This window comes from Mchenga conophoros, linkage group LG23, assembly GCF_057382185.1.
Source record: "Mchenga conophoros isolate Kocher_MC1m ecotype Shallow Benthic linkage group LG23, M_conophoros_male_GT1.1, whole genome shotgun sequence".
Classification (NCBI taxonomy): Eukaryota; Metazoa; Chordata; class Actinopteri; order Cichliformes; family Cichlidae; genus Mchenga; species Mchenga conophoros.
The window spans coordinates 12,526,611-12,539,959 of record NC_140547.1 but is presented as its reverse complement, the minus strand read 5'-3'; the positions used below and the strand labels follow the sequence as shown (position 1 = coordinate 12,539,959).

The following is a 13,349-nucleotide window of genomic DNA, read 5'->3' as shown; positions in this document are numbered from 1 at the left end:
TTCACATTGCACACATTCTCAGCTTTCACTGGGGCCATTGGTCTGCCGCACTCATATCCTTATGTCTTTGTGTTTGATGGACTTTGGATTGTATGGGAAGCTTTCCAAGTTTGCCACATGGTTTAATGCCTATGAATATGTCTGAATATAGCTAGTATAAGTATATTATCAGCATGGGTGTGATTGCAAATGTGCATGTGATCGCGCTTCAGTCTTTCTTCTTCTTTTTTTAATGCTTTAATGCTTTCATTTTTTTCCTCTTCTCAGAAGTGCCCTACCCAGATATGTAGGAATTATGCCACATCGCTCACTACCATCCTGCTCTAATCAAAGTGCCGATTCTTGAAACAGACAGCTGTTGTCATGTGCCTCAGTTCCGATGGCTATATGTCCCTGTAGCTGCCCGAGTTCTTAGTTGGCCAGCTGAATTTGTAGGGGGAACGAGGGTTAACGGCATCCACCAGTTCAAACTCCTTTCAGAGCAGTGCGTCAATTCACAATACCACAAACATACTGATCTAAGGTAAGTTTCTTTTTTCTCCTCTCTGGCATGTTCGTAGATTTCTAAAGATGCTATTCAACATTTTAGGAAAAAATAATTAACATCATAAGGGGTTGTGTTAGGTTGCTTGTTTAAGTTCTTGTTTAAAATAAAATTAGTCGACAAAACCGTATGACTAGATCTTTTGGAGCCCACCGGAGCGTCGATAGGACCTTATAAACACAGTAGGTGGGTTTAGGTTGTGTCTTCCATGTACATGATGCCATATAGCCATATAAGGATTGGCTGAACTACAGACTAAATGTGAATGTGAGAAACATCTGCTGAAAAGCAGGGCGAGAAAAACAGCTGTATCAGTTTCCTTCCACTCCACTCACACTTTTCCCCACCTAACAAAGCAGTGTTCAAAGTACAGTGTGAGCAATGAGTCAATCCAACTCGTTGCATGTTCATCCAAATTTTTCCGCCTTAAACCAGCTCAAACAGGAAGAAAAAAATCTGTAAATGCCTTCTGGGATAAAAGACCATAGATCAGAAATGCTAAATGTATGCTCTAAATGGTTCTTGTCCATCTATTCCTGGTTTAAGGCAGTTATCTGGGAGGGCGAGAGCACAACTAATGCCAACAGCTGCAGTTAAACGTAGGGGTTTACTGCAAATGCAGATTAAGCTTTAGATGCAGAGAGTGAAAAAAACAAAACTAAAAATATGTAAAACATAAAATCTTGTAAAACATTATTACATTAAAATAGGTATAACTGAATTAAATCACATTCACGAACCATCTACTTATTTATGGAACTTAAGATTAGAGAAAGTGTGATAAAAAAGAAAAGGTTTGATTTTTTCCCCCCTCGTTTTAGGCATAAAAAATGCATTGATTAATTTAAAAAAAATCATTCTGGTGCAAACTTGACTGGTTTAAACAAAAATGTTACATTTAGCATCTGAAATTGAGTGAACTACTGCGCATTAAGCTGGACTGTGAATAGGCCTCTGAGAGCAAAGGAAGTCGTCATAACTCAGCACAAAGCATCATCGTGTATCATGATGCAGGTAACTAGAAATGGGGCAGTGTTCAAGATAAAAGACAGATGAGACATGTTCAGACAAATGTATGCACTGGAAAAGGCAAAAGATTTTGCTGCTTTAAAAAAAAAAACACTGGAAAGGAACAAAAAGACTGAAAAATATTGGAAAATGTAAATTTAGGCAGAAGCAAACCCACACAAATAAGTAAGGTTGAGGTCAGAGAGGAAACTGCCCTGAACTCTCCCTTTAGGCTGACATCAGAGGTCCCTTTGTGTGCTGCACTCCATTTATTTTACCCATCATCCCTCATCAGGCTGGGATGACCCTGTGACCCCAGAGCTAGGGTTACCTGTCAGTTGACTGTCCATTCTTGAGCATGGGGCTTGATGCTGTGTCAACATTTGTCCTAGAAAACAGGAGTGAGGAAAACAGAGGAGCTTGGTTCTGTGTGGAGAAGAGAAAAAATAGAATAGTTAGACAGAACAAGTCTAACTACAGAAACTGCTTCACATTCAGCTTAACTGAATAACTTTCTTCTTTTTCTCTTTCAAACTCGCAAGTTGAAGCTGTGCAGCATCCTGACTAGTACACTCTGTGCACAGATGACATGAATGTGTGATAATTCCTGTTTACTCAGAGACAGGGCGATTCAAAGAAACACAGTAAACTTGTGCTCGCATGGATACCTACTGAGGGGTTCCTACAAAAACACTGTGTGTGTGCTGTCAGCTATCAATCAATCAGGGTGCCGTAAGTGGGATCCTTGAGTGGAGATGCTATCAGCACTGCCACATATACACTCACACCACAGTTTCCCTTATCTTCGCAGAGATAACAGATCCCCTCTCACAGGGAGAGGCCTGAACCAGACACACTCGCTTTCTGCATCTCTCTCGCTATCTGTCTCAGCTGTGCCATAGGCCCCTTCATTTCAGATGGGGGGCCCTCAGAAAAAAAAAGTCAATTTGCTTTGGTTCCTGTTTAAAATTCAATAAGTGTGTCTCTTAAATTGCAGCCGCGTGGTGCTAGCGGAGGCTACAGAGGGCTGCTGCTGCTTTTGATTTCAATCTCTGATGCTATCAGCCTCCAGAAGAAACATGATACATGTCTCGGTTGACAAATCTAGACAGGCATGAAATTAAACAAAAATCAGAAGCATGAAACAATATCAATTTCCTGCAACTGTACTTTTTTATTATTTCGTAAACATCCCATTTCCGGGAAAACTAAAGTGTTTAAGGTTTGCGGTGTCTTTCAATGAGTAAAGTGAACAGATGGTTCAGACTTGTGAAATTAAGTGGCTTTACAGGTTAAAGTGCAGGATGCGTGCATGTTTGAAGCTACATTTTTATGTACCCTGTTGCACTTTATGTTTACACTGCTGAGCGGTAGATATGTGACATCACTGCAGCCGTTTTCTTCTCTGGTTGGAGGACAGCGAGCTCAGGAGATGGTTCTGAACTGGCAGCGTTTTGGGGCTTCCACCAGACCACAGCACGTTTGCCTAATAACAAAAACAAGCATCCTGGTGTGGAGCTGGTCCCACAGTGTGAGGACCTTAATGAGGAACATGTGGAGCTGCCCAGACACACTGTCAGAGGAAACCCAATCCTTCACTCCCTCTTTTTCTCCCCCTTCCCCCTACTCTCCCATTCTTTCTTTCTCACTCTCTTTTGCCTCACTTTCCACATTCTGTCACAAAACCCGGGGTCTTTAGCACTTCTTTTAGATTGTTGAAATGTCAAATCTTTATTGTATTCTTTCTCAGGGGATAAAAGTTTCTTTTCTGGACTTTTTCTATTGTGCCACTATTTTAAGTGACCTGCTGTGAGCAAAAGAAAAACCCTAGCCTTGATCTTTTTATATGATAGACACCTTTGTCATGTGCCCGCTCTCTCCAGTTTGTTTTAGAGAGAGTTGGTATTGTATACATAAATGCTGGGTCATGCAATGCAATACGCCAATAAGGAAAGAAACGAATAAAGAGGTCTTTCTCCACCCATCAAGGCTGACAGGCGGTCTCTGAGTTTCTTTCATGTGCTGAATTCATCCTTACCATCCACCTGGATCAATTAACTGTTTGCTTCAGTGGCCATCAACCCCACAGTGTGGAACCTCAGCTCATTTAGTAGACAGGAGCTTTTTAAGTATAATTATTATATAATTATAATAATATATAAAATCAAGTATAATAGATTTTGTGGTTTTTAGAGACATGCAGATGTATGTATGGGGGTTTTTCATCTTCAGTGCTTATAAAAGGAAGTAAAAAAATGTGTTTTCTTTTCCCAGGAAATGTCATCACACTCCTCTGAAGGCAAATTTTATAAGAGGTGAGACAAACATGATCAGCAGATCTCTCTGTCATACTGAAGCAGTGCTCTCTGTCCAGGCTGTCACGGGGAAAATGAAGCGCAACCTGTTTAAGGGAATTTAAAATATGACCTAAAGCACAGCCATAAAGTAGATCAACTAAACAAACCTCCAAAATTAGCTGCACAAACAGAGTAAGGTAGATCCCTCTGGGGGGATAAACTTGGCACAGTGGATCCAGTGTGACAGAGGCCCCTCTGGCAGCTCAGAACAATCCAAACGTTCCACTTCGGTGGAGCTGTCTGCCCCCCTCCATTACAAAAACTACACAAACCCATACACACATATATATAATGGCCTATATATATATATATATATATATATATATATATATATATATATATATATATATATATAATCTCTATATATAGGCCTTCAAGACCTTTTGCTGGAATGACAGGCCACCTGAATCACACAGTTGTGTTGCTGGAGGAGCCTGCATGTGTACAGAAAAGCCAGTGATCCAGTAAGCGTGTGGGTTCACTTCTCTCGCATAAAGTCTGGAGGGAGGTGCGCAGGAGACCCACATCTACAACCAAAAACATTCCAGTTGTGCTAAAACAAAGCCTCAACTTTTAATCAAACTGAAACTACACCAGTCTCCATTTTCTAAATATCAACATTTTATTCAGTAATGGGTCGGCGCATTAACATTCTTTATTTGCATGGCACAAAAACCGCAGAGTGTGTCACAGGCGAAAGGCTGAATCTGGTGAGTCTGCGTGCCTTGCAGATGGTCCGGCCTCACAGCAGCTGTGCAAATGAAAGACAGAGTGTCATTAAAGGAGTGAGAGAGATGGAAAGTTGGCCACAGAGGGAAAAGAGTAACACACAAGTTGCTAACTGAAAATGTAATGGAAAAAATAATAGCACGCTGAGATTTTGCTGAGAGAAAATGAATTTGTAGAGCATTTTTTCTGAATTTTGGAGAACAGTGTCAGTATTTGTGTCAAGTATGCCTATAATAATTTACATGTTAACGGTAAACTGCAAGCCATTGTCAGTGATAAAGGATTTTTCACTCAGTACCAGCTAATGCCATGTTCTGCTTTTAAAATATTCACTTGATAATCTGAGACCTGTATCAAATGCTGTCAATCAATAGCCACCAAATCTGTAGTGGGGGAAAACAGCAGGTGACAGCATCCTGCTCCATGCTGAAAACACAAAAACATTTGCCCCTCGGGTGGGGGACGGGGGGTAAAAAGAACATTTCCCCGTTGGTGCAAAAAAAAGTTTGTTGCACAAGTTTATATCGTAATTCTGCATGAGAAAACTGCATTACTTTCCACTTCTGGATACACTAAATGCTCCAAATTCTCATCTTATGCATCCGCACACAGTTTAACTACTATAAACAAGGCATGCTGTGATTCTTCGGTTATAATCGGGGCAATTACAGCTTCACACCGCCACGACTGTCGCTGAAGGCCCTTTTCCACTGTCCTCACCCCCCCCACCCGAGTAATTGCCACTACATGTAAATATCAAGTGGTTAGTGAATAATTAGTCTTTCATTGGCCAGCAATCACCTCTGGGCCCCGTCTACACTTTAGACCCCTCCCTCGTAGAGCCGCCCTGAAGACAGGGGCCCCTTTGAATGACAGCGCTTTGGAAGGAAGACGAATTTTTGTCTGATTTCTCGCAGCCGCAGCGTCGATGAGAAGCAGTCGAGGAACTCCATTCTAACTGAATGGATTGGTATGGGGAGAAGCGGACCTCAAACCACGGCTAAGCGGCAGCTTTGGGACTGTGTAACGTTGACGATGGTTTTACTTTCGCTGCTGTTTCGACCAGGTAAGTGTTGCTTTTCCAATCCGTGCTCCCCCACTCCTCCTAATGCCCTGCATACAAGGCTGTGTCCCGGTAATGGAGGTGGATAGGGAAAAGTTTTCCTGCTGTTGTGTGGCTCAGATGTGACTCTTGTCAACTTTATGCTGTACTTGCATGCATTGTGCGGTAAGGGGTAATTAATGTGGGGTTGAACAGAGCGAGGAAAGCGGCCGTTGTTTTGCGGTGGTCGTCGGCTGCGGGGACAAAGTAGGTCCTGTCCTGCTGCTGCAGGATCCCAGCCTCCAGGCTGCAGCGCTGCTAGCAGATCAGCACGAGTTAACTCGCTTTCTGGACTCATTTTAGGGTCAAACATTCCGCTTTTCCCTTTCCACACAGGGACACCAAACAATCTGCTCCTAACCGCTCAGTGGCCAGCACGTTTTGGCACGCCCGCATTACTTCACTTATCTTTTTACCAACTTATGTAAAGTTACGACTTAGCTTCCCGTTAGCATAGCTCGCTAGCAGCTGGCGTCCAGCACCCACAATCAGCCCGAGAACAAAACCGCGGAGCTTTTTCCCCTTTTTCTTCTGTAGGCAGAAACACCGCAGACGGACACATTTCGTACTGTAGACAGTGCCCTGTCTTTCCTTTCACGTCTCAGTTGTTTGAGTTGTTGGAAAAACTAAGGAGAGCATGTTAATTCACCTATTCATGCCTCATTTAGCTACCATGCATGGGGGTCCAACTTTTTGGCCTCTGAACGTGTTGGTGGCTGCTATCTCCCAACCCGGGATCAAAGACCAGCTCGGCTCAGAGGCATTCTTCATTTGGATCGTAAAGTTTAAGTTTTGTTTCTCACACAGGCGATTTGTCTTGGTATGGAGATTTGTTTTAAACTCTGTCGGTGGTATTATTTGTTGTGTTTATATGAGAAAGTAACTAGTGCGCATGCTTGTAAGCACTGTGATAAAATTAAGATATTGTTTGTTTGTTGTGTTTGTTTGTTTGTTTAACAGAAATGCACATTACTGATATATACGCTTATCATTTCAAAGGAAGTGTTCAATCATGATGCCAAAAATAAACAGCAGCCTTAGTGACTTTCAAAATAAAACCTCAGGTTCATCTTTGTTCAAGAGTCATGATGAGTCCACTAAACCCATCACGAAGCTTAAGAGGTTATTATTGTAACCTATATGAGCCACCATATCTGTCTGTTTTTGCATTTATGGCATTATTATGCTATAAAAAAGTTCACTGAGTTGGGCTCGGACAGAAACTCGTCACGTCAGATACACTAATGCGTGATTTACTAATAGAAGCACTCTTTGTGTGGTCTCTTTGCTTTTCTCACGCTTTAGTGCTTCCCACATGGTCCCCAAACTTGTTGGTAGCTTAACTAAGTGCTCAAACATAAAGAGCCTTTGGGGGGCTGTATGGCTGTTGATGGCAGGTGATTGTCAAAAAGTGTCAATCACGGCAGACTCGGGTGACCTCTTAGCAAGGCGGGGGAAGGCCTGTTGGAATTCAGAGGAGGGATGCGTCTGACTTGACCTCTCGCACTCCATCTCGGATCAGCGCTGGTATTGAAGCGCATTGGCTGTGAGAGGCATTAATCATCCGGTGCACCAGACTTCTGCATAAGGGAAGAAAGGGTGGAAAAAACCCCTCAAAAACATAGTGTTTACCGATGTGAAATCTCTGTGCTTATCTTGTCTTTGTCCAGGCTGTTTTGGAGATTAGGTGCAGCTTTGGAGTAAATACAAGATTATTCTGTTGCAAACAGAGAGCAGTTTATTGCAGTTGATCTCACTCTTGCCGTAAAAGTATGTGTTGAGATTCTGGCTGATCCTGATCTGAGATGGAAATGTTTCTACCTTGCAGCAGGAATTACTATCCCGGTCAGCGTATGAGACACGATACCCAAAAGTAATGTGAACACCCTGAAAGGAAATTGACGAATAGCCACATTTTTTACTTCTCTCCCAGAAGTAGTTGTAGGTCTTTGTTTTCCTTGATATTAAATAACCCACTGGTGGATCATTACTTAACTGGGAACCTTGAAACGGACCACCAAAAACTCTGCTACACAGCCTATACTGCTCTTCCCATACGTTGAGCCTCACTGTGCCATGCATTGTGGCTGGACTTCACTTACCTCCAGCAACAGCCAAAACCACATTCAACACCCTCCGCCAAACTAATGCAGGTTGGTCGCCTCCTGCAGTGAGGCTACATGCTATTTCTGTGAGAGCTAGTTGGGGGAAATAAGTTTTGACTGACTTTGGAGCACAGTGTGGGATTAAGGCCTCGTGAGCTCACGCATTTGCGTTTTAATGGCTCTCCTGATTGAGCTAAACTTGATAGTGGAAAAGCTGTGTCTGCTGCCTCATGCACTGAGGTAATATGTCTGTAAATGTCAGATGGATGGTAGGGCATTTTGGGAGATTTTTTTTTTTCTGGTGCACATTAGTTTACTTTTCAGGACTTATTTATTTTTTTCAGAGTGGGGATGAAGTGTTCTTACTCAAAAAGAGAAATTCCCCTTGCAACCGGCCCGATTGTAGTACAGTTTTGTGATCATCATGGGTTTTTTTTGTTTGTTTGTTTCTTTTAGCACACTGCCAGCAGTGTAGAATCCAGCGCTGTAATGCAGAATATGTGGCATCTACCTCACCGTCCAGTGGTCTGCAGGAGGACGTGGCTTTAGATGTGGACTACTGCATCGCCCTGCGGGCCTATGCCATGTGCACCCGCCGGCAGGCACGCAGCTGTAGGGGCGACCTGGTCTACCACTCGGCCGTCTTTCGCATTAAGGAGCTATTCTCTCAGCATAACTGTTCCAGCGATGGGCCGACCTCTTCCGACAAGGTCCCCAGCACGTCTCGGCCAGCTCTTTTAGAGCTCTGCAACTACGAGAATCGGGTCCTCGTGTCGGGCTCAGCCGGTCAGCAGAAGAAATACGCCCACTGTGGATTATTTGGAGACCCGCACCTACGGACTTTCAGAGATGAGTTTCAGACCTGCAAGGTCGAGGGGGCTTGGCCTCTGATCGATAACCGCTTCCTGTCTGTACAGGTGACCAATGTGCCTGTTGTCCTAGGCTCCAGCGCCACAGCAACTAGTAAGGTAAGGATAACATCAGAACAGCTGTGTCCAGCTGTGTCTGCACAGCTTAAATCTAAGAAATGTCCATTTTTTCATGTCTTAACTTGTTTAAGTTGCTCTTTCGTGTGTGTTTATTCTAACACCAAAATATGTGAAACTGCTCACAATTTAATTAAAGAAAATTAAAGAGTAGAGCAAAATTTTACTAAAATATCCCCAAAAATGTCAATCTCACAAACCCCTGGGGGAGGTGAAGCTCACGTAGACACTCCAACTGGTCATGTTTAATCTGTGTAAAATGTCAGAAACTTCCTCCGGTCACCTATGTCCATGTTGGAGACGAACACTGATGCAATACTAAGTTTTAAACGAATGCCCTACACATTAGGAAGTTTTTTTTTTTTTTGTTTTTTTTTTGGGCGTGAGCTCAAGTATTGCCATAAAGTATCAAACATGTGAAGTTAATCGTCATTCCATGGTGCCTCTCGAGTCTCCAGCATTCCTCGTGTCTTGGAGCTCCTTCAGATCTATGAGGGGAGAAGAGAGGAGGGGAGTCCTTCAGCGGTGTTGAATCACAGACATGCATGAGCGCTCTACCTTTAACACATGGGTGGTCATATGGTAGTGATTAACGCTCACTCAAACATTTTCCTCCGCTGCCACGATCTGGAATGTTTTTTCACCCCTCTGGTCAAATAATTAACTCGCTGCTTTTTGTGTAAATATGGAATCATTTGGAAAAATAAAGGAATAATTGGCCAAGAGCAAAAAGGTTTTTGTTTTTTTTTTTAAATTCTGTTAATTAAATAGGATGGTCTCCCTGGCCTGATTGTGGTTTGTGTATGTGTGCACGTTTTCTCTCTGTTTACTACTTAATATTTAGCTCATGAAGCTGAGTTTTTAATATTAATGTTTTTTCTTCTTTGTCTTTTGCCCAGATAGTTTAAAAAAATGTCTTTCATTGATCAGGCATTACTCTAACTGTACTAAGCTAATTTTAATTCTCCAAGCTAAACATAAACCAACAAACTACACGATGTTGTGTAATAGGATTGCTCGTAAAACTCGTAGTGCGTCTTGGCTGTGCAGCCTGATGTAAGACTGTAGTATTGGTGCATCTTTGCCAGCACCCACATGCCCCCATCATGTTTTCTGAGTTGTTTTCAGCTGCCAGACCCAAGACAGGAACTCATTCATCAAATAAAATACAACCTTTAAGTGTAAACGTACCCACAACCAGTGCTTTGTCAGGATCTTTTCATGAAACGGGGGTTAGGCCCCTTTCTGATGCTCAGCTGGACGATGGAGGAGAGAAGAAGTGGAGGTTTTGGACAGTTATCTAATGCAACCTTTAGATACAACATCCATGGACAACTAGTTGAGTTGTACTAGTTCAGCATCAGTTGTTTGCTTTTACGTGGAAATAGATGGGTGATGATAGTGACACTTTGACCTCGATTAGCCCCATTATGTTGCCTGTTTTCTTATATGAAACAGATTTTGTAATCAACATGAATTAATTGGCTAAAGAGTACAACAGAGACAAATCATTCTTTAGCAAGCTGAGTGTGAACCACTAACACCCTATGCATGGAAATATTTGGTTTTCTGCTGCCACCTTGTGGCCCTAAGTGGTACTACTTATTGGGCATCTGTTATGATCAGTTAGAGGAGTGATGTGACTTGGAGAACCAGCAGTAGATAGTTGATGGAGAAAAGAGTAAAGTTTCAATCAGTCACTCCACACTAATTGAATGTTTTTTGTCCTTATTTCAGATCACAGTGATCTTCAAGTCTTACCATGGCTGTACAGATCAGAAGGTCTACCAGGCCACCACTGAAGACCTACCCCTGGCTTTTCAGGATGGGACTCGCAGTGGCGGTGAAAGTGGCAGCCTGACCATCGCAGAGCGAGGTGGCTCCGGAGTCGGTCGGCAGGTGAGGATACAGGCCCGTTACATTGGCACCTCCATCATCATCCGGCGCGTGGGTAGCTACCTGACCTTTGCCATCCGCATGCCAGAAGACACCCTGGACTTTTCAGAAGACGGCGGCGGTCTACAGTTGTGCTTGCACGGCTGCCCACGCAACGAGCTCATCAAAGAGCACACCCTGGGCCATCAGAGCCAGCAGCCACACCTTCAAGGCACCAACACAGAGCTGGGCCCTCTGCGGCCTCCTCACCAGATCTACACAGTGGAGCGAGCCACTGCCAAGTGTAGAGAGACTCTGCAGGTGGAGGATGTGTACTTTCAGTCTTGTGTCTTTGACTTGCTCACCACCGGAGACCCCGAGTTCTCCATGGCTGCATATGGTGCTCTGGAGGATTTGAAGGCACTGCCACCCAGTAAACTGAAGCAGAACTCACCGAGGCCCACTCGCCTTCACAACCGAGGAGTGTCTCAGACTATCGCTGCTACTGCAACCAGCAGCTCATTGCTCTCACTCCTCATTCTGCTGCTTTTGTAAAAAAAAAAACACATAAATGAATATGAATGACATGGACGTAGATGGATCATGGAAGCATTACAAGCTTGAGGAATTTGTGGATTTTGTGAACTTTCTGTTGTCATTTGAAGGATTTCGCACTCAGAAAAGATTGCATTTCTTCCCCCTTTTTCCCTTCTGTGGACACATCATTTGAATGCGAACATGAATGCATAAATGTCACACAATTTGGGGTCTAGTACACGTTTTTATCACATGAGCAGTTCGTCTACATTCAGTTTAAAAAGAAAAGTTAAGCTCACAGTTGTTCGTAAAGGTTTTTGTAAATATTTCATTCACATTCAGTAAGGAAGTGCACAACCTCTAAATGCTCCACCACATGGTTTCTAGATCCTCAGTGGTCCAGTATCTGTAGCACCTAACAGTTTAACTGCAAATATTGTGTATTTAATATCTTTCTATTTCATCTGTTGTTTTAAAAATTGGTGTTCTAAATACACAGAATCCAACAACTGTTTGTAAAAACTACCTATCTCTTAAAACCTGATTCGTTGGTGTGATTTTTCACCAGTTCTGTTCTTTTCCTGTGAAGCGCTCCCTCTTCAAGCTGTTTGGCTTCCTGTTTTTAAAGGTTTAAAACAAATCTTTATATAATAATATATTAAAAGAGTGTATATATGTGTTTTATATTATGTAAATTTACCTGTGTATAGATGTTTTAACTGCAATATGTTTTCCATTTGTTGTGCTTAGTAGGTTATTTTGAGTCTTTGTAATTAAAGTAAACTAATAAGTGTTTGTTGTATCTGTAATATTCTTTATTAAAGTGTTGGACACTCCAGACTAAGATTTGTTTTTTTGTCTCTTCAGTCCTGTCTCGGCAGTTTTATTTGATAATGGAGCTCTTATTTATTTATTTATTTATTTTTTGTCATTTCCTGTCATTACACAAATACTCAGGATGATGTGTAAACGTATCCGTCTGGGTGGAACGAACAGTTACTTCGAACATGGAAATTCATGACAGCAGTGCTGCTTTACAAACGTGTGCCTGCAGTGCTTGTCCTCTCCTGGTGGTGTCCTCAGTCCATAAGTCCTGACGGCTCCTGGTATAAAGACAGTTTTGACAAGCTGGCTGTGTAGCTGTAGGGATCCACAGTATGTTCTCAGTCCCCTGTGTAAATGTTACCTCAGAGTGCTGAGTTGGCTGCTGGCTTTGCTTTTGTCTGCCAGAATGCTGCATGGCTCTAAATAGGATTTAGTCTGTGGTTAACACCAGGTTAGAGTCAACAACACCACGCGGTGCGTATATTTGTACTCTATATGAACAGTGAGTGCTGCGATTAGAGGGAGAGAGAGCTGCGATCAGTTTTTATTTCTATTAAAAATGCAATTAAGAAAGCCCGGGCACACTCCTTATGAAGACATTAAGAATTAATGCTCTATAATCAGTCTACATGGATGTAATTTATATCTTGAATTGAATTATAGGTAAGCTGACTGTAATTTTATAATACTGAGTGACAGCATGTTTCATCACACATGCAACCATACTTAATCTCTCCATGTCCCATTTCTTTAAATAAAGACAATGTGACATTTGCATGATGTGTGAGATGACAGATGAAACCTGCCACGATTTTCTAATCTTTCACATGCGAATCACATTGCAGATGGCTGAATGTGATTCAGGTCTTTCTTGGCAGACTTCATCACCTCTTTCTCGGTGTTAGCGGGAAGGAAGGCGAGGATGGAGAATAGTACTGGCAGGAAAAATGTCGTTTTTGGGTGGTCCAGCAGTAGAAATAAGAACATTTTCTGAAGTATTCTACTTCAGCATGATATTAATGTACTTGCACTTTTAGATTTAAATATGTTTCATATCCAAATAATTTCCCAAGCTGTTGTTTGTCATCCATATAAAGTAACAATTTCAGATTTAGACATTAAAAATGAACAGCTTACAAGATACTTCCCATGCAGTTTCCAAGAATTTCTTTAAAAATTGCTTTAACCAAAAATGTCATATTTTCATTATTATGCTTTTTATTTTATTTTTTAAAAGATCAACAACACTACATGCCATTTATCCAATGACCCTTCGATGAA

At 42.2% G+C, this 13,349-nt stretch overlaps 1 protein-coding gene across 1 annotated transcript; it reads left to right on the top strand.

The window, feature by feature from the left end:
- The first annotated feature begins 211 nt into the window (after positions 1-211).
- Positions 212-12,083, top strand: rgmd (RGM domain family, member D). Its single transcript, XM_085265124.1, has 5 exons — positions 212-523; positions 3,827-3,867; positions 5,556-5,704; positions 8,302-8,813; positions 10,569-12,083. The coding sequence occupies exons 2-5, from the start codon at positions 3,830-3,832 to the stop codon at positions 11,259-11,261; spliced, it is 1,392 nt and encodes a 463-aa protein (XP_085121250.1). The 5' UTR covers positions 212-523; positions 3,827-3,829; the 3' UTR covers positions 11,262-12,083.
- The last annotated feature ends 1,266 nt before the right edge of the window (positions 12,084-13,349 follow it).

Coding starts and splice junctions, on each gene's coding strand:
- rgmd (XM_085265124.1), top strand. CDS start 3,830: ATGTCATCACACTCCTCTGAAGGCAAATTTTATAAGAG. Junction 3,868..5,555: donor GAAGGCAAATTTTATAAGAG/GTGAGACAAACA, acceptor GATTTCTCGCAG/CCGCAGCGTCGATGAGAAGC. Junction 8,814..10,568: donor GCGCCACAGCAACTAGTAAG/GTAAGGATAACA, acceptor TCCTTATTTCAG/ATCACAGTGATCTTCAAGTC.